The sequence below is a fragment of the Rousettus aegyptiacus genome, unplaced genomic scaffold, assembly GCF_014176215.1.
Source record: "Rousettus aegyptiacus isolate mRouAeg1 unplaced genomic scaffold, mRouAeg1.p scaffold_m13_p_3, whole genome shotgun sequence".
In the NCBI taxonomy this organism is placed as follows: domain Eukaryota; kingdom Metazoa; phylum Chordata; class Mammalia; order Chiroptera; family Pteropodidae; genus Rousettus; species Rousettus aegyptiacus.
This window is the reverse complement of record NW_023416306.1, coordinates 121589115-121615455: the sequence shown is the minus strand read 5'-3', so window position 1 is coordinate 121615455 and position 26341 is coordinate 121589115. Positions and strand designations below refer to the sequence as shown.

Genomic DNA, 26341 nt, shown 5'->3' with positions numbered 1-26341 from the left:
ACGTAACTTGGGAATTTGTTATTTCTCACTGGAGTTATCAGTGTAGTTGCGAATGTAATAAAAGGATCTGTGACTATCAGCCTGATAGCTACTATTTGGAAACTTAGGTTTTAGGACAAATTAAGAACTCTGTAAAGAAGAGAAAAAATCTATTTTCAGTTTTCCACTAAATTTGACACATGTATATATATGTTATATTATCTAAAACTATGTTTTACAAATGCCAGGACATATTTTCAGTAGCACGAAGATTCTTTTTCTGTCTGTTTTTCATTTAGTGCGTTTATGGATTTGTTAGGCAGAGTGCCCTGGCATACGCAGTGCTGGAGCAGAGAAAGGCTAGAGTGTTCACCTTAGGGTGCAGCCAATGTATAGTTTTATTTCTAGACGAGGTCGGCCCTGAAGAACCTTGAGACTGTTGGAAACAAGCTTCTGAAAGCTTTAATGCTTTGGCTTTTAGTCTGCTGTTCTAGAAACTTGCCTGGTGCAAGAAAGAATGTTGATCTATAGGAACATTTGGCATAGATGGGAGGAAGTTACTGTTACTTAAAAGGAGTTAAGTCTATGATTGTATCAGATGGATATTCAGCTGTTTGGGGGGACAGTCACTTTAGATATGATATGTTGGATTTGTGTAACTTCTCATCTACACCTAATTTACTGAAATTATTTAGGCAAGAATGTATAAAACTTAACAATGGGTTGCCTTTTTCTTTTTTTCTTTAGCTTCTATTTTCGTTTGGGCCAGAAAAGCTTTACATTCTAATTATTCTCAATGGTGCTCTGAGCAGAGGATTAAAAGAGCTCACAGAATAAAAAAATTTTCAGAAATCCACACTTAATGTATTTTTATTAGGTAATGATGGATTTGCCACATTGATGGTTAATTATTTCTGTTTATGTGCAAACCAACAGCTTCCAGAGCAGTCTTTCTCAAGAATGGTGCTGTGAGAGAATCAAGCCCTAATGCACTAAGTATTAGGGCCTAATGAATTAATTTCTTGTAATGAATTAGTTTATTTCCTATACACCTAGAATAATACTGGTTATGTACTTTCTTAGACACTGAGCTCGTTAGATGTTGATTGCCTAATTTCTTTATTCAGATTTAACACTTCCCTATGTACTAGAACTCTAGGGTTACAAATTCTGAGTTGAGTCTGTGATGCTTTGGGAAAACCTCATCTGGTGAGAGTCATCTGTAGGGACTATGCTTCTCAACTAATTTTCGTTTAGTGTTATTTGTTTTATATCATATTTTAATTACTTCCCAAAAGGGATTGTGATTATTTTTTCCTTTGGCTTTTAGGAATTATTTTCTTCAATCTTGCATGATAAGAATGGCAGAGTAGTTACACTGTTCTACTCTGCCACTGGATTGCCCTGTTTGCTTATGATGGTGGAAGGTCAGGAGTAGGGGAGCTTTCTACTATGATATTCAAAAGAGCAAAGTTAGGGGAATATGCTTGTTTACAACAAGATTTGTGTACAAATATCTTTATCCAAAACATTGCTAATGAAAATCTATGCCAGTATGTGGCATAGATCCTGTTTCTTTAAAAAAATCATTTATGATATTGTTTATTGAAAATTAGAAGAAACCCTTCCCCATAATGAGAATTGATGAGTTGATACACATATACATGGATACTTTATGCTGATATGACGGATTTTTTTCTATATTACTCCATACAAAGTTTCTTTTAGATAAAATCTATAGTTTCTTTGTGCTTTAATACCTGGAAGACCTTGAAAACCGAGTCAAAATATATCAAGAAGAAAAACCTTTTCAGATAAAAATCAAAACAATTGTAGGAACCTCTATGTCCATATGGATGGGTTCCCAAGGCGTAAGCACTCAGGCTTATACAGCAAATAGAAAAAAAATCTTTTCTATTCACCTAGCTTCTGTTGAATAAATAACTCCTCCATCATGTCAGGTCAACTTAGGAATGAACTAACTAATATATTTGTTAATTCATTAAGTAATATTTACCGTACTTGGATTTTATTATAGATAGCTAGTCTGTTGTAGTTTTAAATGATGTTTGCTGTTTGCTTTCTCTATGTTAGATGAGAACATCTCAATGTAGATGGATTCAGTTTGACGTAAGCTCTCTGAATTTAGTCTCAGATTACTTTGTGTAATTTGTGATGGGAAACAATATCATCACTGGAAATATACTTCAGGTTCCAAATAAAAATTTTGATACCAATATTTTTATGACTTGTTAATAGTATTTTCTAAGTATATTGATATATAGATAGTTGTATTATTTTTGATCATTTGATAGCCTGAGCTTTAAAAATATTTCACTTTAATAATAAAATATTGAATATAATTCGGATGCAGTTCCTGGGGCTCTTCATTTTTAGATATATACTGTATCTCCCCAAAAATTACCATTTGCTTCCTGGAAAAATTTTGACCTGATCTCTGATTTTATCCACTATGATTTATTGCCTCCTTGATTTTCCATTTGAATAGCTTAGATCTCATGTGCACAGTTGATATGTAATACGTTTCCCATATATATGAATAAATGATACTATGTAATACAATCTTGATGTTACTAATTGATTATATAGATTGTAATTTTGAATTTTATGGATTATTTAAATGCCTTCTTGATTTTTCCGTAAGAAATTTTTTGTATGCTAGATAAAAGTGAGTAAAACTTTCATTTTTGTACTGTTTTTCATAATTATTCTAGATTTACCATCCTTATCTAAGTCTCAAGAATTATTTCAAGTTTAAATTGCATTCACTTTGCTGTAGAAAAACATGTATTAAGTAACTTCACACCTCAGCGAACATTTTCATCTAATCTCTTAAAAAAATTTCTCAGTCTGCCAGAAAACATACTACTTCCAAATGTTTCTGCCCAGTATCATAGACTCAACATTCAATACTGAGGCATATTATTAAGAATGTTTACTACCTTCGTTAGGTACAATTTAATATTCAGGGTTTTTTCATTGTTGTTTTAATAAAAAGTTCAAAATGTATAGAAGGGCACAGAGAATAATATAACAAACATCCATGTACTTACCACTCAAATTTAATAAATCGTAAATTAACTTTTGCTTCAAATCTTTTAAGAAACAATGTTACGGATGTAGTTCCCCTTCCTCATCTCATTTCTGTCCCTTTTTCCTAAAAGACAAACACTATCCTGAGGTTGAAATGTTTCATTCTATTTGCATTTTCATGCTTTTACTATATATCAAGTTTCATAAATATATGGTCGAGTTTTGTGTGGTTTTTAAATTTTATTAAAGCTGTCATTCTATGCATGTGTCATTCCACATATTTGTTTTTTCAGTTTACCCATATTTTAGACATTTATTCATGTCTGAATAATCATTCATTTTGGCTGTTAAATAAAATTAAATAAGAATATACCATAATTTACTTATCCTTTGTTTTATGTATAGGTATGTCACATAATTTTTTGCTATTACAAATAGTACTATAATGAGCATCCTTGTAATTTGTTACCTCCTTATATGCACGCATATACTAGGTCTCCCAAGAATGTAATTGTCAGCTTGAGGTTAGTCAGTTATACCAAAACTTGATACTGTCGCACTAATATTTTTGCCAGTCCACATTAGCATGAAATTGTTCTCATTATTTACATGTCCTTATTCCTAGTGAATTAGAACATTTTTTTCTCTGTTGTTTCTTGTCTTTTATTCTGTCTTTTATTCACAGTGTTTATTCTGTGAATTGCTAGTTTGTAGCTGGTAGTTTTCTTTTAGATTTGTTGAAATTTAATATTCTTCTGGAAACTAATCTTTTGCTTGTTATATGAGTTTTCAATATCTTCTTCCAGTGTCTGATTTATAGAAAAGTTTATGTTGTCTCGATTTTACATATTTCCTGAATGTCTACCACATGCAACTCTCAAAGCTAGGCTGAGGGAGAATTCCAAGTTTTATATGAATCTCACACTAAAGGAGCCTAAAATTAAAGGTGGAATAAAATTTTAATTTAAATTTTAATTTACAACTTAGTTCTTTTTATCTTTTAGCTAAATACTACCTCCTTTTCACAATGTATGCTTTTCCAGATAATTAGGGAAAGACTTAATTTCACACTCAATATTGTTAAAATATCTAATATACTGCCTAATGTAATGAGAGATTTAAATTTGATAAACAATATTTCTAGATAGCATTGGTTGTATGAGAGAGTTCAATGGGGATTACACAGTGAAAGAGTGAGAAAAACCTTTCTAGTAATTTTGTATTAAATGGGAAGGATTAGGAGGATCAACTTGCTGTTGTATTGTAAGCACAGAGTGATGAAAAGCTGTTTGGTGGCTGTGGAACTATACTTCTAATATTCCCTAGACAACTGCCTCTTATATGTTTTTTTTTTTTCTGTTCTTCAGCTTTCTTGAAATATAATAGACAATTAGTTGCTTATGTTTACATTGTACAATTCAATGGGTTTTTTCAATTATAGTTGGCATACAATAATATATTATTTTTATCGTATAGCATAGTGACCATTATTTTATTCTAGCTTTCCCTGGGTTCAGTTCTTCACCCTGAAGCTAAAGAGGAGTAAAAATGCAAATCTGATCATGTTATTCTCATGCTTAGAACATAAACATTTCAATTGATTTCCATTGTCCTTTGGGCAAATGTAAATCCTAAGTGTCTCTTCACAATTTTGCTCCTTCCTACCTCTCCAGTTTCATCTGGTACTGGGCTGTCTACTACTTTCTACTCCAACTTTACTGGAGTGTGTCTAACCTTAGGTCCTTTGCACATGCCGTTCCCTCTGATCAGCTTTTCACACCTTTCCTCATCTACCTGTAATTCTACTTTTGGTTCTTAACAACATTTCTTCATCAAAATTTCCCTTTCTGTGTCCCAGATTAGAATAGGCCCCATTTCTCTTTGTATGCCTACTTGACACCCTATAACACTCTTTTCAAAAAAAAACTTCGTGGCCAAAAAAAAACAAAAACAAAAACAAAAAACTAGGAGGCAATCTGTCCTAGATTGTAAGCTTTATATGGCTTGAGCTGGTGTCTGTCTTGGTCTCCACTGTACCACCACTTGTAATATAGGAAGGGCCCAGTAACTATTTGTTGAGTAAGTGAGCGATTAGGAGAAAATGATGATAAAAAAGTATCTAATATGATGATTAACCCATTTATTAATTTCCTAATCTTAGTGTTATTGTATTTTTTCCAGTTGCAGAGTTTTCCTTTTTAAAAATAGTCTTCAAGTTCTTACCATTCTTTCATCACATTAAAAATATCTGAAGAGAGAAATTGAAGATAGTTCAGAAAAAATTTCCAAACTGAAATTCAGAGCGAGAAGGTGGAAATTAAAAGAACATACTATACATAATTTATATGTAATGTATACATCAATACATCCTATAACATATATGTACACATATACATAGACAATTATATATATATTATATACATATGAGATAAGGTAAGAAAAGTTTAACATAGACATAATTGGAGTTGCAAAAGACTAGAAGAGAGAGAATGGAGCAGAAGCAACACCTGAAGAAAAAATAACTGATAAAGTTTTAATTTAGAGTGCCTGTCTTAGTGCCTGGTACTTTTTATGGACTCAATAGATACCAGCTGTTATCACTATCAATATTATTATTTTTCCCACCCCTGCTTTAATAAAAGATTTATACTATCGGCAGTTTCACTGGAGTCCAAATCTACCAGGCCATTTTTCACCAAAGACCTTATGTTCCTGGGGCATTCCTTTTTTTTTTTTTTAAATTGAAACTTTATTGAGATATAATTCCAATACAATGAAATTCCCCCATTTAAAGTATACAATTCAATGCATTTTAGGATATTCACGGAGTTGTGCAAACAACACAATAATCAATTTAAAAACATTTTCAGCACCCCCTTCCAAAAAGAAAAACACCCCAAATCCTGTCCCCCTCGCTGTTAACCTCTGATTCTCCACCTCCCCAGCCCCTGGTAATGAGTCATCTACTTTCTGTCTCTATAGATTTGACTATTCTGGACATTTCATGTAAATGGAGTCATACAGCACGTGGTTCTTTGTGACTGGCTTTTTCCACTTAGCATAATGTTCTCAATGTTGTAGCACGTGTCAATACTTTATTCCTTTTTATTGTGGAACAATATTCTGTTGTATGAATATGTCACATTTTATTTATCTATTTACCTATTGATGGACATTTAGATTGTTTTCATTTAGCTATTATGAATAATATCTCTATGAACCTTTATGTTTCTGCATGTCCCTTTACACATACGTGCCCATACACACCACATACACAGACACTCTCTCTCTCTCTTAAGCGCTAAAAGCGATTAAATCTGGGAAATGTTTTCATTTTTATTCTTTTGCTAATCTGTGTTTTCTCATCTCTTTACAATAGGTATTATATAGTAATAAGAAATCATCATTGTGATAGATGGTAACACCTGCCAACATTACTCTATAGGTGCCTGTTCCTGTCTTCCGTGCCGCTGATAGGAAAGCAGTGGCAGAAATAATTCATGCTATTTATTCTGCATACCCTTGGCTTTTTTTCTGGGCTACCTAGCTGTGAGCTTTGCCGAAGCCTGGGGCTTGTCTGAATCCAGGAGCAGAAAAAAACTGTGGGCGCTTCACCATGTTTATCTGGAAGCTGCCGGCAGGCTTGGGTTGCTAAGTACACTCACTGTCTTATCCTCCATCTCTCTCTCTCTTTTTTTCCTCCATAAAAAGGCAGCTTGCTTTATTCTTGACCAAAGTTGTGGTCACTGTTCCCCACAAGGAGTGGGGGGAGAAGGGGTGGATTAATTAAGCCTAGAGGAAGGACTTTTGAAGGGCGGAGCTAAGGTCGAATTAAGGATAGCCTTTAAATAAAGGGTCCCCACTGGCTGCCCAGGAGTGCCCCTTCTACCTCCTAAGCATCCATCTGTGAGAAGGAGCCAGAGCCTGAGGGAGATGATGGACCCTGAAGAGTACAGAGAGAGAGGTGAGTGACGGGCATCCCTAGCTCTCTTTCCCTGGCATGTGCAGTAACTGCTTTCAATGGTCGGCCCTTAGATTTTGGGGTGTCATTTGATTGGGCATGAGAATTGCCTTCTGAGAGTTGGCTGCCGCGGAATTTTTCCTGAGGGAGGAATATGGGATCAGAATTTAAAGCTTTTCTCAACCTCTCTTTCCTTCTTCCTCTCACATACCCGCTTTCACATATATCCACACTACCATGTCACACATTTTCTTTCTGCTTTCCCACAAGATAGAGGATTTGGATTCCCAATTCACTAAATGGGAAAAGGGGGATTAATTGTTCATATTCTGAAGTAGAAAAAAAATTTCCTAAGTGTCCCGTGGTCGTTGCAAAATTTTTTCTTTAATATTCATTTCTCCGTATGTGAATCTATCAGTAGTAGTGTTCGTCCATTTAACCATTTATTCCATCAACATCTAGCACCTACTATGTATCAAGCCTTGTGTGCTGAACAAAACCAAATGGTTATCCTGTTTTTCAGGCATGGCTCTCCTAAGAGTAGAAGTAGTTTCTCTCCCTGTCAGTTTTTAGATCCTCATCCCACTAGAAGGTTATATGGCCTGAAATCCTTCTGCTGTAAGGTATTGCCCCTTGTTAAAATCTATGTTTTCCTCTCTCTGCTCCACCCCGACACGGCTTACTAAGCGGCTATCAGCTTTTAGACTTTAGTTTGCCTGAACTTCTGTCCATGCTTTCTGAAGGCATTTTCGGCTGACAGCAGGTTCCAGTGGACATTTATCCTGTGACTGGAATGCAAATATATTTCATTCTGTCTCTGGACAAGTGGAAGGCTAGGTCCTGAGCTCTCAGACCTCTTGTGGGGTCCTGCTGCAGTCACGAGAGGCACTGGGTCAGAGGAGAGCAAAAACAAGAGAGGAGGGTGCTGAAATTTCTTTTTGTCTCCCTCATTCACTATGTTGTCTGGGGCTAGTCTTGCTCATAGGAATTTTGCACAAGGTAGTGCAAAGAGAAGAACTCAAGTTCCCTCTCTTCTTCTCTATTTTATTTTATTTTTTGCAGGGGGGAGAGGAGCCTAAAGAGTACTAAGGAGGAATTAAAAATATACAGAGAGACAGATAGCCTAACACATAGACACAGACGCAGACACAGAAAGGGAGAGAAAGAGGGATAAAGAGAAAGAGAAGAGGAGAGAGAGAGAGAGAGAGAGAGAGAGAGAGAGAGAGAGAGAGAGAGAGAGAGAGACTTAGAGAGAAGCACTGAAGAGATACTCTCTCCTGGAGAAATGAAAGGAAAGAGAGAATAAATAATTTGCAGTGGCTTCAGAGTATTTGACGTAGCTACTTTTTTCCTTATTTGTTCATTCATTTGGTTTTCGTTTGTTTGTTTGTTTGTTTGGATGCTGGTGTAGGCACAGGAAGGGAGATAAGTGATTAAGACTTAGCCCTGTATTTCCCATTTTAGGCTAGTGTGGGGTTTTTAGTTGGGGCCTAATGATTGTGTTTGAGGGATTCCATGAACCTCAGAAGTTACAGACAAAATTTTGTGTACAGTTTTAATCATATTATTAATTACTCAGAACCCAGCATGGGAGCTAACAAAGAGTCTAGGGTGTGTGTGTGTGTGTGTGTGTGTGTGTGTGTGTACGTGTAACAATTTTTGGATAGAAAGAGCCACAGAGTTTCTACTGAACCTGTAAGGTAATTAATTAATAGATGTCCCGTTTTTAAAAAGAAAAGAAATGTGGGTGAGATGGTCAAGACTAATATGGATAAAGGAAGGGGGAGGTAAAAGAAATGTTTTACTTTGGCACTAGAGTTTTATGCTTTGGAGATTTTCCTTTTTGTTCATTTGTTCACTCACATACCCCTTCCATCATTCATTCATTCCCTCATTAATTTTTTTGTTATTCTGAAGACAAGGCCTATGCTGGGATTAGACTCCCACCTGCCCATGAACCCACCTCTTTCTTCCCCTATCTCTGGGCCCTAACATGAGAGAGACAGGCACTCTTTGGCCAGGCCTAGTCAGGTTACATGAAGCTGGTTTCTCTGCCACCCTTGTAGGAAAAGAGATGGTGGATTACATCTGCCAATACCTGAGCACTGTGCGGGAGCGACGGGTGACTCCAGACGTGTGGCCTGGCTACCTGCGAGCCCAGCTGCCCGAGAGTGCGCCCGAGGACCCTGACAGCTGGGACAGCATCTTTGGGGACATTGAGCGAATCATCATGCCTGGGGTGAGACAGTCACCACAAGAGTAATTCTAGATTTCAGGCCATGGGAGAGTGGGCAGCGGACTGAAGAAAGGCCTGGGATGACCCTACAGCCACTTGGCCAACATCTAGGCCTACTACTGGGCATGTGGAGGGCAAGGACTTTGACCGAAATTAGGTTTCTGATGCCACATGAGATGTAGTGCTGGGTGGGGAGCTTGAGGGAAGACAGACTACATCCGGGGCCTAGTCTGACAGAAGCGTGGAAATCTAATGGATTGAGGTGAGAAGCGAAAAGTGGGTTGGAGGGGAAAGGACAACTATGGTCAGCAAGTTGGAGAGAGGAGGCTGGAGATAGTCCCTGAAGCTCCAGGTGGCAGAACCAGGGACTCTTCTACAGAATTCTGAGACACGCCAAAGGGAAAGAAGGAAGCTGAGAACGCAGACCTTTGAGGGCACCCCGATGGTCAGAAGGGGTGCCTGGGGGAGCTGAGCTAGTCCTGTCAGCCTCCTCCTTTCTCCTCCGTGGGGTAGGAACCATGTCCTCCCTTGCCAAGTGGAGGTCTTGTGATCGAGCTGCTTTTCAGGAGCAGGAAGGAGCTTCCAGTGCCAGAGGGTCCGGCCTGGTGATAGCCAAGGGCCAGGGAACAGACAGAAGCTGGCCGATGCACAGGGCTTGAGCTGAGGACCACGGCCACGGGCTGTGACGATGTCCCTGGCCCCCAAGGGTGAGGAGCTGTGCCAGAGCACACGAGTCTTCCCCCAACGGAAGGGCTGCCTTTTCCTGAGCTCCATGCCACAGGCTGGGCACTGTACCAGCTGTATGACAGGCCAGCTTGTTTTACCCTACGGTGACCCTATGATGCCAGTTTTACAGTTGAGTAAACTGAGGCTCAGAGAAGTTAATCGTCTTCTGAAAGTCATAGGATTTGTGCCTGGTAGATCCAGGATTTTAACCTAGGCCAGCGCTACTTCAAAAGGCTCTGCTCTTTCTCCTGCACTGACATCTTCACCGGTGAGTGACTGAGCCCGCACACCCAGGCCCCGCTCCTTCAGCGGTGCTCCAACACGCAGGCTGCTCTCGCTCTCCCTGCACGGGGCATGGCTGTCCTGAGTCACGTGTGTCCAGCAGCCCTTCCCCAGGACACCTTTAGATGCGCTTCGATTATCCCCAAAGACCTTTGGACTTAGATGGGACAGAAATATGCCTGGAGGCAGGGGTGAGAAAGTACTCAGACTCAGAAGATGATGTCAAGTTTGTATCACACCAAATACTCATCTCTCTCTGACCATTCAACCTATTTCACAAGCATCTTTGGAAAATTTTTAGATCGGTAAAGCTTTACCAAGGAGACTAGTTCCCCCGATAAGATTATCTCATGAAGTTCATTCTGTAAAATGTAATCTGCTGAGAAGCCAACTGTAATTTGGTAGTGAAAGAGATGTAAGCAACTGTCAGAAGAGACGGAAATGAGCCGATTCATTTGATTGAAAGCCATTTCGGCAGTTGCTAGGGATATGGTCAAAGAGGCTCATTTCTGGACCAAGAGGTCTGCCTGTTTTGATAAGGGTTCCTCTGGCTTACAACTTATCCTTATCATGTTTATCTTAAAAGAACAGACAATTGCCTCTTGATAGGATCAGGAGGTGGTAGTCCCTCTCTGGGTTTCCAAAATACATAACCACATTGATTATGAGGCCCAATCTTTCATCTCATCTTCCTGGATGCACCCGCTTCTGAGAGTTGGCCCTAAAGCAGTTGGCCCTTTGCTTTCTCATTTTGGCTAGCACCTCACTGACGACTGGATGAGCTTTTCCCTCTCTGCCATCTCTCAGACACAAAGAGAGAGAGAGAGACAAAGGGGGTGAAGAGGGTGGGGAGAGACAGAGAGAGACAGAGAGAGAGAGAGAGACAGAGAGAGACAGCTCTGGTTAGAAAAACCTCATCAACCCTTCATGAGGGAGAGAGCAGCACAAGGAGAGAAGACGGGATGCCACCCTGCTTAGGGTTTGGGTTCTGGAGTCAGACAGCCCTGGGTTTCTGTCTCAGTGCTGTCATCTGTCCCCAGGAGGGGTGTGTGTGATCATGAGAATGCTGACTTTCTCTGCCAGCCCTAGTTCTTGTCTGTAAAACAGGGACAATGGTGGAATCTACTTCACAGGGGTGCTATGAGAATTAAATAAGATGAATCATGGAGAGTGGAAGATATTATTATTACCTACGATGCCTTCTGCTTGGTAAAAATCAGAGGAAGAGGTCTGGTTATCTAACAGTCAAGTCAGGATATGTGATGTGCCTGTCACCGTATGATTAGCTTACTGTTGACATTAGTGTTTTACATTTTACAAATTTCCTCCCAGGCCAATCCACACAGCAATCCTAGGAGACAGGATTTATTTTTTGTCGAGAAACTGAGGTTGAGAGAGATTCAGGAGAAGATCGGGTTTTATGAGGTCTGAATCCCATAAAATTTTAAGATCTCCTTCAAGAAAATAAAATTAAGGATGAATCTCAAAAGAGACCCACGCAAACATGAGAGGAGTTTAAGTGTATTGAGCTGCCTCATTAGTTTCACAGTCAATCTACAAGGTCACATAGCTGGTTAGGGGCAGAGGTAAGACTGGAACCTATGTCCTTGGGTTTTAATCTTACACTTCTTCTACAATACCTGCTGTCCAGGATGCTGTCCTTACTCTTGTGGGATAAAGGAATTTCTGAATCTTAAATAAGTCGATGGTATGTTAAGATGTTATTTAATGAGTTCTCAGTAGGGCGATACTTCTAGAATGAAAGCGTTCCATGGTCTCAGATAAGGGATCAAAGCAGCTGGTGAGCTGGTGAGCTGGGGAAGGGTTCATGGAGAAAATGAATATTTCGTAGCTTTCTAAGAATTAACAGGTTTTGAAAGGTCATGTCTGTATGGGAAGTGGCTTCCTGTCAGGGGACATGCATTGCTCAAAGATATGAGTGCAGAGCAGTGAGATGAAGCCAGATTAGATAATCAACAAAGCTGATAAGCCACTGAGGATGCTTCAGAGACCTGGTATAGGGGAGCCCTCCCTGTCCACCCCGCCCCTCCTCATATCAGGCTCAGGGGTTAGCCTGGAGGCAGGGATCCCACACCTGTGGGCTGGGACTTTTCCTTCCCTCTCCTCTCCTCCCTCCATCCCCACTAGGAAGCTAAGGACATCTTTGAACCCATTCACATTGACTCTCTGCAGGAGATATGTGACCAGAGAGTTGAGCAATCCATGAAACTAGATGAGACAAGCAACCTGTTCTCCTCAATAGCACCCCCTTCCTTTTATTACTGGGCAGTGTTGGCCTGGGAGATACATACTGGAGACTAATGTGAACATTACCCAGAATCTACAATATTAATTACTATAGCAATTTTCATTTCACATATCCCCTTCCGGTCTTTGCATATGTGAGAATGCCCCCTGAAGAACTAGCTTAGAATATGAGAAACATGGGCAGCAAGAACACCATGAATATGTCTTATTTATATGGAGTCATGTCACTTATTTGGCTGTCTTAAAAATGTTGGCCCATCTCTAGACTGGGTGTTTCCCCTTGCCAGGCAGGGTCTCTGGAGGAGGAAAGCCTCCTGGACATGCCTCCTGGTGCCACCTGTGTACATGCTCTGCCTACAGGTGGTACATTGGCAGAGCCCCCATATGCACGCCTACTATCCAGCTCTCACCTCTTGGCCATCACTGCTGGGAGACATGCTCGCCGATGCCATCAACTGCTTGGGATTCACCTGGGTGAGTAGCAATGGCTATAGCTAAAACCAGTGGCCATGGGGGACATAGCAGGAAATGACATCTGCGGCAGACATATTTTTGTTCTGATCTCTGAACAGGAATTCAAGTTAAATATTAACAATGTATATTTTTTTTTTGAATGTAAGCTTTATATAAATGATCTCATCTTATCCTTTAACCATGTGGAATCATTAGTATTGGCCCCATTTTGTAAGGAAAAAAATTGAGGCTTAAATAACTTATCTCCCAGCTCAAAGAGATCACACAGCTCAAAGAGACAGAGAGGAGATTTGGACTGAGATCCGTTTTTTACCACAGTTTGTGATCCTTACTGACTAAGTGCTTTGGTGCCTATAGGCACAACTTCCTCTGTGCTCTTGTCTTCGAGGGGATAGGGATATGCTTGAAGATTTCCCTTAACTCTTTAGGCACAGAACAGCTTTAAATTATGCCAGAAGCCTCCTAGAACAGCTTTATATTTTAAGCCTGAACTGTTACAGAGTGTTATAGAGTATATGGTGGGAGGAGAGGGCTGAGAGGGCTGGAGTATTTTTTTCTTAGACTTAAAACCTCCCCTGGCCTTTGGAATGCTTCTTAGCTGGGTATTTGAGGGACTTGGGGCTCCAGATGGAAGCAATCATTTCTAGGGCTATTTCTCTATGGTGCCTTGGAGTCACAGGAGAATCCATTTCATCAAGGTTGGCATGAACCCCAAACCTCACATTCTTTTCCCTTTTTGATTTTGTAGAAGATGGGGTGGAGATGGGACAGAGGGCCTGATCTTGACCCCTTCTCTAGAGACAAGAAAGATTAGGTTCCCATTGATACTGCTGGAGCCAGGGGAGGTCCCGGGCAGAGACAGGTCTATTTCTGGAGCTGAAGGGAGGCATTATGGTACCCTAGGGCTCTCTGGATGAGGTCGCTTTCCCTCTTTCAGGCTTCCAGCCCTGCGTGCACGGAGCTGGAGATGAACGTCATGGACTGGCTGGCAAAAATGCTGGGACTCCCAGAGCACTTCCTGCACCACCACCCTGGCAGCCACGGGGGAGGCGTCTTGCAGGTGCCTCCAGGGGCAAAGCTCCCCCTAGCGTGAGGGCTCGATAGTGAAAGATAAGCCAATCCCTTGCCCAAGCCATTCTCTTGTTCTCCAGGGAGTCTCCCCCATGTCACTCACACCCCCACCAGCACTGCTACCACCATCGTCACCACCATCATCACCATCATGGTTGACACAACCATCACCAACACCACCACCGGCACAGCTACCACCTCCTCCACCGCCACCACCTGCATCTCAATTTCCACCTCGTTTACACTGCTGCCACCGCTATCTCCACGCTTCCTTTCTCTTTTCTTTAAAAAGGTTAAAAACTCAGTGTGTCATCACATTTCCAGTATTACTTGATCCAGTTTTCTTAATTCATAACCTGATGACTCACCTCCCTTGCTCCCTTTCACACTTGTGGTAAGGGGAAAAGAGAAGCAAGTAGAGACTTCTTTCTCTCCCTTCTCATTCCAGGAGCTACCTGGCTGTGACAGAAATTGACAGCATGAATCAGTTTATCTTATCCTACGACCCTATCTTTTGGATCTCTGCCAAATAATGGTTCTTCAAATATTTCTCTTTTTGTTAAGAGGAATGCAGCATAGTGGACCTTGCCGGGTCGCAGCCATAGTCCATGCGCATTGCTAGGTGCATCTAGAAACCCCTGACGTTCATGAGGGCTTTGTTCTGAGGCCTCTGAGAACCCCTAAATTCTTGAATTCTACTATAATGTATAGTTTTCCTGGTTTTAGAATCTGAGATAGAGATAGTAATATTTCCTTCACACCTCACACCCACAGAAGGAGGATTAAATGAATTCTTCTATTAAATAAAAACAGCCACACTGCCCTGAGATGAGAACTAGAAATTCCAGTGGGTCCACTTACTAGCTAAGTGTCTCCCTCTCTCACACCAACCTTGCAGTAAGATTGAAATCTGAACCTCCCAAGAAAGGCAAATTGCTGCATGTCATGGATGTTCTGGACTGTTAGCAAATAGTTAAAACTCCAGTTATTATAAATGAGAGAATGCGCTAAATGTCTGTTGTACATGATCTTGCTTTTTACCCAATCATCTCAGGAATTATGTAGATAAATATTATCCCCAATTTTTGAGATCAGAGCACTGAAGCTCAGAGAGGTTAAAAACTTGTCACAGGCTGGTAAGTGAAAGGATGAGGATTCGAACTCGGGCTTGCCTAAGTCCAAACCATGCTTTCTCCTATATTCATCCGCCGTGTGACCTTGGTTTAGTCCTGTAACCTCTCGAAGCATCACTATCCTCATCTGTGGACAAGGAACACAAGAATTTCAGAGAACTTTTATGAAGAGCAAATGGAATGATGGAAAGTGTGTTGTAAACTATAAATTAGTTTACAGATATAGGGTGGTGTTATTATTACTATTTTGCTGGCTTCCTTGTTATAGAATAATTTCTGGCCATTAAATATCTTGTAGGATCTGGTCTATATCTCTCCCTGTGACACTATCTGCTAGGCTTTTCAGCAGGGAGCTATCAATCATAGGTCGCCTGAAAATTTCAAAAAGCAAAGACATTGAAGACTGAGTGGATGAATGATGAGAAACTGTAACAATCCTCATGAAGTCACTGAGGTGGCCTCCAGGACTCCCAGAGTCATGGCCAGAGCAAAATTCCATCCAACCCTCATTTGGGTAATCAATACTCCCACTCCTGGAGGCAGTTAAAGCGATGTACTCCATTTTATAAATGGAAAAAAGTCTTCCAGAGGGAAAATATTAGCTCAAGGTCACAAGAACTACTGGCAACAAAACCGAGGCCAAAGTTACCCGCCACTTTCATAGGCCAGGACCCTCTCTCTGGGGGTATTCCTGAGGAAATAAACTCCATTTTCTTATTTAATAAATCGAGAGTGCTTTCTTTTAAGCATTTGACATGGGGAGCAAACACAATTATAAACAAATTTATATTTAGCAGGGGTTAAACATTCTCCTTTTGGTCTGTGTAACCTCCAATAAAGATGTTGGTATTAGAAGAAAAGTAGCTTTCATTACTTCCTTGGAAAGTTAGAGGACAGTGTCTCAGGAATGTGTATGGCGCTGCAAATAGAGAATGCAGAATAGGCATGTGAGCTGGGAAGGAAGGTCAGACCCTTAGGCAGGAGCTGTGTGCTTTTTAGGGATAGCTACTGCACACACACACACACACACACACACACACACACACACACACACACACACACAAAGAAGCCTGGGGGAATTTGGCAAGAGAACGCAGAGAGAGCCTGCAGTTGATAATCCTTCTTCCACTGCAGAGCACGGTCAGTGAGTCCACCTTGATTGCCTTGCTGGCAGCAAGAAAGAACAAAATCCTGGAAATGAAATCATCTGAGCCTGGGGCGGACGAGTCCTCCCTGAATGGGCGGCTCATTGCCTATGCCTCTGACCAGGTGAGTTGCCCACCACAGGCCAAACCTTCGGGGCAGGGCTTGGCTTCTGGAGCCCTAGTCCTAGAGCCATTTCCTTCTAGACACGAGTGCGTGAGAGTTTGGGGAAGTTCAGGCCTGTGCGATTGTCTCCAGGAACTGCAGGAACGCACACATGTCAAATGTTGTATTTGAGTCACTTAGCCAGGCTTCCGCACTTTCTGGAGAGTGCTCATCCCAGGATGAATCTGCTAACAGGTTTTCATGGTCCTGTTAGGCTCACTCTTCAGTGGAAAAGGCTGGTTTGATTTCTCTTGTGAAGATGAAGTTTCTGCCTGTGGATGACAACTTCTCACTCCGTGGGGAAGCACTTCAGAAAGCCATCGAAGAGGACAAGGAGCGGGGCTTGGTGCCTGTCTTTGTAAGTCAAAATGTGTTCTGAGCTTAGGACGAAAGCACTTCAAGATGAGGAAGGAATTTTGGCAGAATTCAGATAAGTAACAAAAACAAAAGCAGACAAAAGCAGAAAGGTCTTCAAATAAAATGTTTTAAAATTTATGATTTGCTCTTCATTAATGTGTTAGGAAATAAATCTGGGGGATCATGACCAGTACTTTTTTTTAAAAAAAGAAAAGGAATAGAATGTATCAGAGGGCATTCCTATAGCCAGAGTATGCATTGTTTGGTGAAACTTTTATTTCAAACACACATGTATATATGTACTAGGTTACCATATCAAATGCATTTCTTACTGTCAGTCATGGTGAAATACAAGGTGAGATACCCACTATTCTAATGGGATGGGTGGGGGCAAATAATATCTGTGATCAAATTTTCTTTCAGGCCAAATGTGTTACATGAGCTCACTTTCCTGTGTTAACTTCCTGTTTTGTCCTCCAGGTCTGTGCAACACTGGGGACCACCGGGGTCTGTGCATTCGACTCCCTGTCAGAGCTGGGCCCCATCTGTAAGTGTCTGCCCTGTCTGGCTAGGAAGACAAGTAATAAATTCTCCAAGAAATGCTCCCTAGAGCAAGAACCTGAAACCAGCTCTGTGAGCTTAGCTTGCCTCTCTGTGGTTAATGCAGAGAGCGTGGGAAGCGCCAACATAGGTCACAAATCTCTTCTCCCAGGCCGACAGGTCATTGCTTTCCCTAGGCGTGACCAAGGGTTAGAGCTGCCCTCCCTTGCATCCTGTCCTAGGAAGTAACAATGAGGGAGGCTCAGGTTTCTCACCCTCTCACTTGTATACAGAAATCTGCTTAATGCATGCTGTGTCCAAAGCACAAGGAGAATGAAATGTTTTCTAGTTTAGTCTAAGAAAATGAAAAGGCTATGGAAGGGGAAACCTTGGGGGGAGGGGGAGATTAAGACAGAACCCCCCCCCCCCCACACACACAAATGTGATTGTTTAAAATCCTCAAGCAAGAGACCAAGTGGGAAAGAGAGACATCCCCTCTCAAATGTTAACATTGATTAGATGCATTAACTTCGATCTTTGGGCTACTGAGAAGTCAGGTTCTGGCCAGAAAGCTCTAGAATGAGGTTTGAAATGCTGTTGACCTTTGGCCAGTGAGGGGGAAAAGGCCAGGAAGAGGCGCTGCAGGCTTTCCCATTAGGAGGTGCCCGTGCTTCATTCAGCCCCACGCCTCACACGGACACTCTCCATCCCCATCTCCACATGCCTTGATATCTCATTTAGCCAAAAGCAGGCCAGCCTTTCCTAGCTCTTCCCTTGTAGCCTACCGGCCAGCTGACCCAGGCAAGAGATGTCTTTTGGCTGGCTGGTGGCAACCCCACTCCCACTCCCAGTCCTGCCTCCCAGCCAGGTCCCATTTGCCTCTTCAGGTGCCAGGGAGGGGCTGTGGCTCCACATTGATGCTGCTTACGCAGGCACTGCTTTCCTGTGCCCCGAGTTCCGGGGGTTTCTGAAGGGAATTGAGTATGCTGATTCCTTCACCTTTAATCCTTCCAAGTGGATGATGGTGCACTTTGACTGTACTGGGTTCTGGTGAGTGTGGCAGCCAAGCTCCCAAACCATGGGAAAGCCTTGCTTCCTCTGGAGAGGGCTCAGCTGCTAACAACCCTTTGGAAACCCACAGGGTCAAGAACAAGTACAAGCTGCAGCAGACTTTCAGCGTGAATCCCATCTACCTCAGGCATGCCAACTCCGGCGCGGCCACTGACTTCATGGTGAGTGGCCAGCAATGGGCAGCCCGTGCGCCTCTGAGATGGCTGCATGTGACTGGCAAGGGTCTCTTCTGTATGTCAGCTCTGGTCAGAAAGTGGCACCCTGTGAGCCCACCTCATAATATTGCTACCACACACCTTTAGTTTCAAGCTGTGCCTAAGTATGTGGAACGAAACTCAGAAAACTTTAAGAAAACTTTAAAAATCCTAAAAATGAGAGCAACCTTTGAGTCAGTCTGTACATCTCCTGAATATTCGTGGCATGTTTTTTCCATTCCCAGAAATGTCTCCTTACCAAGAACCAATTCTCTTCTGCCTCTGTCTTGGATAATCTTTTCCACTTGCTCCCCAATAGCAGGGTAGGGTGGAGAATTTCCTTGAGTAGGGAAAAAGGCTCCTTGCTTAAATAGCATGCATCTTTCTGTCCACAGAGAGGCACTGTGAGAGGTTCCGGCGGGGGGTGGGGTGGGGGGGGAGGTGGGGCCATGGCCACCCTTCCCCGGGGTTCTGGATGTCTCCAAATATTCCCAGCCTTCCCATTAGCTGCTGAGACCCTCAGTCTCTTCAACCTGTCCACATTCTCAGCCTGTATTATCTCTTGGGGAAACAGTTTAGATTTACTCCTCGGTTTGAAGATGAGCCTTTCCTTTAATCATAGGGCTGACAGGGATGGAAGCGAGTTACATATAATATGGCCAAGGGGAGGCAGCAGAGCTGAGATGAGCTTGGTTTTAAATTTCATACCAGCAAGTGGGCCTTTGGGAAACTTAGTGGAGCTCTGTAAGCATTGATTTCCTCATCTGTAGGATGGGCGTAGAGGCACTGATCTCATGGCGTGGTGGAAATGGGAATGTACATGTAGATCACTTAGCACGGCATTGGGAATGGGGTGAATGTTCAATGAATGGTAGGCGTGATAACCCTAAAAGCTCTTTTAAGCTGCAGAGATTTGTTACAAAGGAAGTGGTTCAAAGTGTAGGTGCTAAAGCCAGATGTCCTGTGTTTGGATCCTCACTCTTCCATTTACTAACCTGTGCGGCCTTGGGCAAATGGCTGAAAGTCCATGTCTAGGCCTTCTCATCTATAAAACGAGGATGGTAATGAGAGTACTGGCTTCTCAGTTTTGCTGTGAAGATTAAATGAGTCAGTACAGTAAAGCACAGAGAATGATGCCCAAAATCTGTGAGAGTCATTCTTCGTGAAGATATGGTTCTGTCTTATCTCCTTGGGCAACCAAAGCATCTTTTTTTTTAGTCCTAAAATAAAAGCTCCATCATCTCTTGATTATATTGGTTATTCTTCCTTGGACCAACTCACACTTCCTTTAATTTTTTTGAAACTTTTTGATTGGAATTGCAGGCTCTAGGCTTTGGTGTGGTAAGGAGGACAGTCCAGAGGTTGATAAAAATAGAAGAATAATGGTTCTTTCATCTCCACTGCCCTATCTGGTGGGTTTTCAAGATTTTTTTAATTTAAAAGAAAAAAAATTCTACAGCGGCCCAAGGAGAAGATATCTTTAGGGATAACTGTGGCTTTTTTTTCTTGAGTGTGAAATGATACCCATTTTCTTATAAGTGGATTTGCATCATCATAATTGAAGAGTATTTTCTTACCCTTGTCCATTTTGAATTTCATATTACCTTTTTGTTGTTCATAACAGTATCTCAAGATCTTCCTGTGATTTATTCCCACCAGTTTGGAGATTTTATAGTGTTCTCTCTCTTCTAGATAACATATAAAATTATTAAATTAAGCTTTTCTTAGCACTAGTCCAGGGGAAACTTACTATTTATATTTCTACATCTAGAAAGTGCTCCTTTATGCTTTCCCTTCCCTCATCTCTAATCCTATGGATTTAATTTTCAAGTTTACAAAGAAACTCCTAGAAAACTGAAGCTACTATCTGTTGTGGTCCTGGAGGGGGTCTTCGCTGCTGCTCTGACCTGTGTCTCAAGCTCTTTTTCACATGGGTGGCTGTAGCTTTAAACAGAAGGTTAGCCATGTTTGAGATAGACCAGCATCCTGGGAGAGAAGACTTGGGGACTTCATCTCTGGGATCCTGGAGCCACCTTAAATCAGGGCTAGGTTCTCTGGCATCAGGGAAGTACCCTCTGCTTCACCCATAGTGAATGAAGCATTGTAGACCTGCAAAATCTTGAAAGGGAGTTAAAGAAGAGCCATGTCACCCTTTATAAGTCCAAATTTCTTGCTCTAGCAGAAATTATCTGCTAGGACCACCCTGCTAGGTCAGCATGGATTGGTTTTGGAATAGTGATAAGAGGAATAACTGAGGATATGAACAGGGTGTAAAGAAATCACAATTAAAATAGTTTCTGCCTCTTTTTTAATTTGCTGGTGGAATGAAGTTGCTAATGATAACCATTTGGAAAACAATATTTTTAGAGAAGGCCCCTGTTAGCCATCCATTCATTATTCTTCCAGAGTGTCCATCTAACAAGTGGTGGAGCTGATGCTTTCCCTGGTTGCAGGGATTTTGTTCCGTGTCTGAGTTTTGATGCCCTCTGAGGGCAAAAGAGAGTCCTCAAGCTAGTCCTTAGCTCTTGAGTGTTTTGCTTGGAAAATAAAAAGCTAATACTTGATGTGGAAGGGAAAAAAGGGTAATCTCTCAACTGTGCCTGGGTCAGGAAACGAGTGTAATGCTCTGTTTGCAGACCTGAGAAATCCGTTCAATATTGGTTTGAAAATTTTCAGATTTATGGTTCCTGCAACCTTGAACTTTAAGCAGTACTGAATTTAGTCACCAGGAGCAAAGGTCCATTTTCGTCTCACAGAGGCTAAGATGCGGTTATGCATTTGAAATCTGAAAGCTAGAATGATGCCTCCTGAGGGCACAGGAATGTCATAGGAGAGAGTTAGGACAAGACTAATGTGAGATTAAATGATGATCATTTTCGGTTCTAGGCAGAAATGCCACTGTGATTTGTAGCTCACATTTTAATCATGTAAACAGCCAACACTTACTGACAAATTCCCATGAAGCTCTTTGCATGGCTTCTTCTCAAACCACTTCCCTGGGAGGTGCTGTTCATTTTCCATCTCATGAGGAATTAGTGAGTTGGCACTGCCCAAAGTCACAGCCTGGAAGTGGCAGAGCGGCACGAAAAACCTTGGTCTGCTGGGCTCCAGCCTCTGAGCTCGTGACCACTATTATACTTTACATTTTTGGGGGGAAGAGAAATAGAACTTTATTTTCTGCTATCAAGGAAATTAGGTTCATTTAGAGAGAGAGAGAAAAAAAAAAACACATCGCGCTTTTCTTGAGTTTCAGCCTGGGGTGAAATGTTTAAAGCCCCATTTAAAGCAAAGTGTCTTCTGCTTCATTCAGGGTCATGGACTTACTTTCCACTTGTCCTGCTCCTGGACAAGAGCCTATGGCCACCTTCACCAGTGATTTGGTAACATGACAGGCTAGCCTTTGGGTAACTTGCTTTGGCTTCCCCTTAGCAACAGCTTCAGAGTCATGGTGACATCAGTCATCCCCGGAGAGTTAGGCAGCAACGCATGGCACAGCCCCAGAGGGCGTGAGTGGGCGCTGAGTGGGCGCCCTCATCTGCTACCATGGGCGGTGTGCTCCTCTCTTCCAGCACTGGCAGATCCCCCTGAGCCGGCGGTTTCGCTCTATAAAGCTCTGGTTCGTGATTCGGTCCTTCGGGGTGAAGAATCTTCAAGCACACGTCAGACACGTATGTACTAGTGCGCTGACTGGGCTGAGCTCAGGCTTGCTTTGCGTCCTAGGAGGGCTGGTTTCTGCTTGTAGACCTGCTCTGGGGACCTGCATCATAGGGCTCAGGGCCCTGGACTGTTTGTGGACTCCTGGGACTCAATTATTCAGAAGGGCAGCTGTCTCTTCATTAGCTAGGGGAATACTGAGCAGAACACGACACATAAAACAGCAAGACAATATTTAGCAGGGCACTTTTCCTGAGAGAGAGACTTATGACTTGAAAATGAAAAGTTCTTGGGGTAGTGACTGAAGACTGTTTTAAGATCATGCAGTGGAGAGAGAAAGGAATTCTAGATGAGGTTCATAGTAACTCCTTTCATCTTGGTCAAATGCCCGAGCCAGCCGGCCTAGGTCGAACAGCCGGCCTAGGTCGAGATGGGGAGTGAGGATTAAAGAAGAGACAGAGACAAGAGATAGATTCAGGAGGGCTCACCGTCAATACTGCAGCAGCCTCGAGTTTATTTTGCAACGCATACTTATACCCTACTGAGTGCATAAGAAGCAAAACACCTCTAGATAACAACCAATCACGGAAACTCTGTAACATTCCGTTTCCCGCCCCCACACCAGGTGCACGTCCTCCTGAATCAGCAGACTGCAAAGCTGGCCAACTTCGCAGAAACATCCTGCTTAACAGTCTTGTTTTCCTCAAAAATGGCTCCCAATAGTCAAAGACGTAATTAGCTAAATCTCTCGCTTTCTCTTGAAATATAGCAGCATATGTGAAGACCAGGTGATAGCAGTTACTAAGCAAATATTTTATTGCGATCCTTCTGGATGCCTGGAGAAATTTTAAGAAATGAAACAAAAGACAACTCTTGTTCTTGTTTAGTTAATATTCCTAGCTTAAAAAAAATAGGAAAAAATTTAAAATGACTAAACTCCATTGAAAGATTAATATTATACAAAGCTTTAAAATTTTTTATTGTGGTAAAATACATATAACATAAAATTTACAATTTTAACCATTTTCGAGTGTATAATTAAGTGGCATTAGTGCACTAAACAATGTGTGTAATAATCATTACTATTTCCAGAACTTCTTCCATCATCCCAAGCAGAAATTATGTACCCATTAAATAGGTGCAAAGCCTTTCCACAGTGTACATGAAGATGAAGTGTAAAATACATTACTTGTGGAATGTCAGAAGAAAGAGGATGAAAGGGGCACCTCAGGTGAAAAGATTTGAGAGGCAAGGGAAAGATGTAGGCTTAGGATGGTTGCGGAGCTGTCAACAGCCCACGTATTGCCTTTTTTTTTTCAGTAGAAATAAGCTGAAACCATCCTTTATGAGGCACCTGGCTGGGAACATGGAGAATGGGCTGGGTTTTGGCCCTCGCTTGCCTGCTGGGCTGATTGTGAAGCTGTGAAGACAGGATATAAGGCCAAATTGCTTTGACTGCAAATACATGCCTTCTGGTTCTGGGGGTGTGTTAAAAGAGGGCCCTGAGATATGAATTCTTGAGGTGGATCTGAAATGATAAGAAATAGGGAGCCACTGGAGGTTTTCCAGATTGCAGTATGAGCAAAATCAAACAGAAAAGAACATTTAGTAGAAGCCATTCAGATCTCAATGGTTCAAAGGGATCCTGCTTTAAACCCATTTAGCAGTGTGAAAGTTTATGCATGGTTGTCCATGGCCTGACTATTAATCTCAGTTCTCTCTATTTTTCTAATTCTAGGGAACTGAAATGGCTAAATATTTCGAATCTCTGGTCAGAAATGACCCTTTCTTTGAAATTCCTGCTCAGAGGCACCTGGGCCTGGTGGTTTTTCGTCTAAAGGTAATGCCATCTTCCGTGGCTGTAAATGATGTTATTGGTGATCATTCACTATCTTGGAAACATAAATGCTGGACTTTGGGGGTTGCTTACAGGGATGAGATACAGACTTCACTTCTCTTTATCCTTCAAACAGGGTCCTAATTGTCTCACAGAAAGTGTGTTAAAAGAAATAGCTAAAGCTGGCCATCTCTTCCTCATCCCAGCCACTATCAAGGATAAGTTGATCATCCGCTTCACTGTGACATCCCAGTTCACCACCAAGGATGATATCCTGAGAGACTGGAAGCTCATTCGAGATGCTGCTACTCTCATTCTGAGTCAGCATTGCACTTCCCAGCCCAGCCCTCAGGTTAGGAACCTTATTCCTCAAGCCAAGGGTCCCATAGCTCTGTCCAGTAGAATGTCCCTCCAGCCTTCCAGTGGGGCAGAAGATGACCCAGCCCAGGCAAAGAAGATTATCAAGCAGCCTCAGTGTATGGGAGCCAATCCTGTGAGAAAGGAAGACAGCTGCCATCTTGAAACCCTGCTGGACCCACTTGATGACTGCTTTTTAGAAGAGAGCCCAGATGTCACCAAGCAAAAGCTGTCTTCCTTTCTGTTCAATTATTTGTCCGTGAGGAATAAGAAGAAGGCAGTGCGTTCCCTTAGTTGCAACAATGTGCCTGTGAGTGCTCAGAAGCCGGTGCCCACAGATGGCTCCGTGAAGAATGGGGGCTCCTCCCAGGTCAGAATCTTCTCTAGGTTTCCAGAAGAGATGATGATGCTGAAGAAAAGTGCCTTCAAAAAACTAATCAAGTTCTACAGCGTCCCCAGCTTTCCTGAATGTAGCTCTCTGTGTGGGCTCCAGCTGCCCTGCTGCCCTCTGCAGGCAATGGTTTAGACCAGGAGTTTCAGCTGGAGTCCATGGATGTGTTTCAGGGAGTCTCTGAACCCTCAAAGTTGTATGCTGAATTGTGTGCTTATGTGTATGTGCATTTTTCTTGGGAGAGAGCCCATAATTTTTATCAGTTTCTCATAGGGGTTCATGACCCATGAAAAGGATATACATGGAGAGTTTAAGCTACCATGGTCCAGAAGGTTTCCAGCAGTCTGGTCATAGAGAAAGGGCCCAGGGTAGTGTACTGACAAGCAGCTTCTGTCATTCAGCTAGTGATATAAAATATAATGTAGAAATAAATTGTGCTTGTCTCTAAAATAAATTGAATCCTGTGTGGCTTAATTCATTGCTGAATGTGATTAATTAACCAGAGCATATCCTGGAGCCTACATGCATGCACATATGAATTCTGCTTCTCAGGATGCTGAAGATTTGAATTTGACTGTGCATAAATGAGTTTGGAGGAGGCTTCGGTATAAAGAAGGCTGGCGGCTTGAGTCAGGCACTGTGATTTGCTGTTTATAAAGGAGGAAACTGAGGGCCCAGAGCACAAAGCTTACAAGTGAGCAAACCCAGGTCTCTTTGCTTTCAATAAAGCCCACACTATTTCTACCATACTGTACTGTTAGAGGTTGTACTTGATCAGAAACTCTCAGTACAGGAGGCCCCTCTGGTCCTTCAGTACATTTCAATGTTCTCATTTTTCTGGACCCTGTAGTCAGATAAAAGCTGTGGTCACTGGCTTCTTGCCCATAGTTAGTTCATAGGCCAAAAAATTTTCTTCCCGTTTCAGATGGCACGTTTACAAGGAGTGGCTCTCACATAGGTTGTAGTAACAAAACTGGACACTAGTTAAAGTGGTTAGGACAGATTTTAATCAGTAACTTTAATAATCACTATTGCAATAGAGAAAAGAGTCCAGCATAAACTGGACTCAACTTTGATTTGTACATTGGGCATTTTAAAGAGAGAATGAGGAAGGAGGGAGAGAAGCAAGTGGGAACTCAGTAGAGTCAGGGAAGTAAAAAACTACAAGAAGCAAGTAGAGGGGGTTGGTCCATGTGAAACCCCTCTGGGTTTGCTCCCTGGCGCTTATCGATGTTAGGCTCCTGCCCTCCTACAGAGGCCGAGACAGGGGCCCATCTTCAGGTGTTGGATGCAACAGTCAACTCTTTGGGCATCCTCGAGCTTTTGCAGCCTTGAGTTTTGCTTGTTACTCAAAGAGGAGTGTACGGACCATAAGCATTGGCATCCCCAGGTCCTTCCTCTGGACATTAAAGGTTGAGAAACACTACTGTAAGCCAATGGTTCTCAAT

The 26341-nt window shown here is 42.1% G+C and overlaps 1 protein-coding gene across 1 annotated transcript; it reads left to right on the top strand.

Annotated features, from left to right (window-relative positions):
- The first annotated feature begins 6858 nt into the window (after positions 1-6858).
- On the top strand, positions 6859-25343 carry HDC (histidine decarboxylase). The gene is made up of 12 exons (XM_016128768.2): positions 6859-6997; positions 9061-9233; positions 12867-12980; positions 13918-14040; positions 16319-16453; positions 16707-16850; positions 17330-17396; positions 18277-18439; positions 18531-18621; positions 22224-22322; positions 24047-24148; positions 24282-25343. The coding sequence occupies exons 1-12, from the start codon at positions 6967-6969 to the stop codon at positions 25026-25028; spliced, it is 1989 nt and encodes a 662-aa protein (XP_015984254.2). The 5' UTR covers positions 6859-6966; the 3' UTR covers positions 25029-25343.
- The last annotated feature ends 998 nt before the right edge of the window (positions 25344-26341 follow it).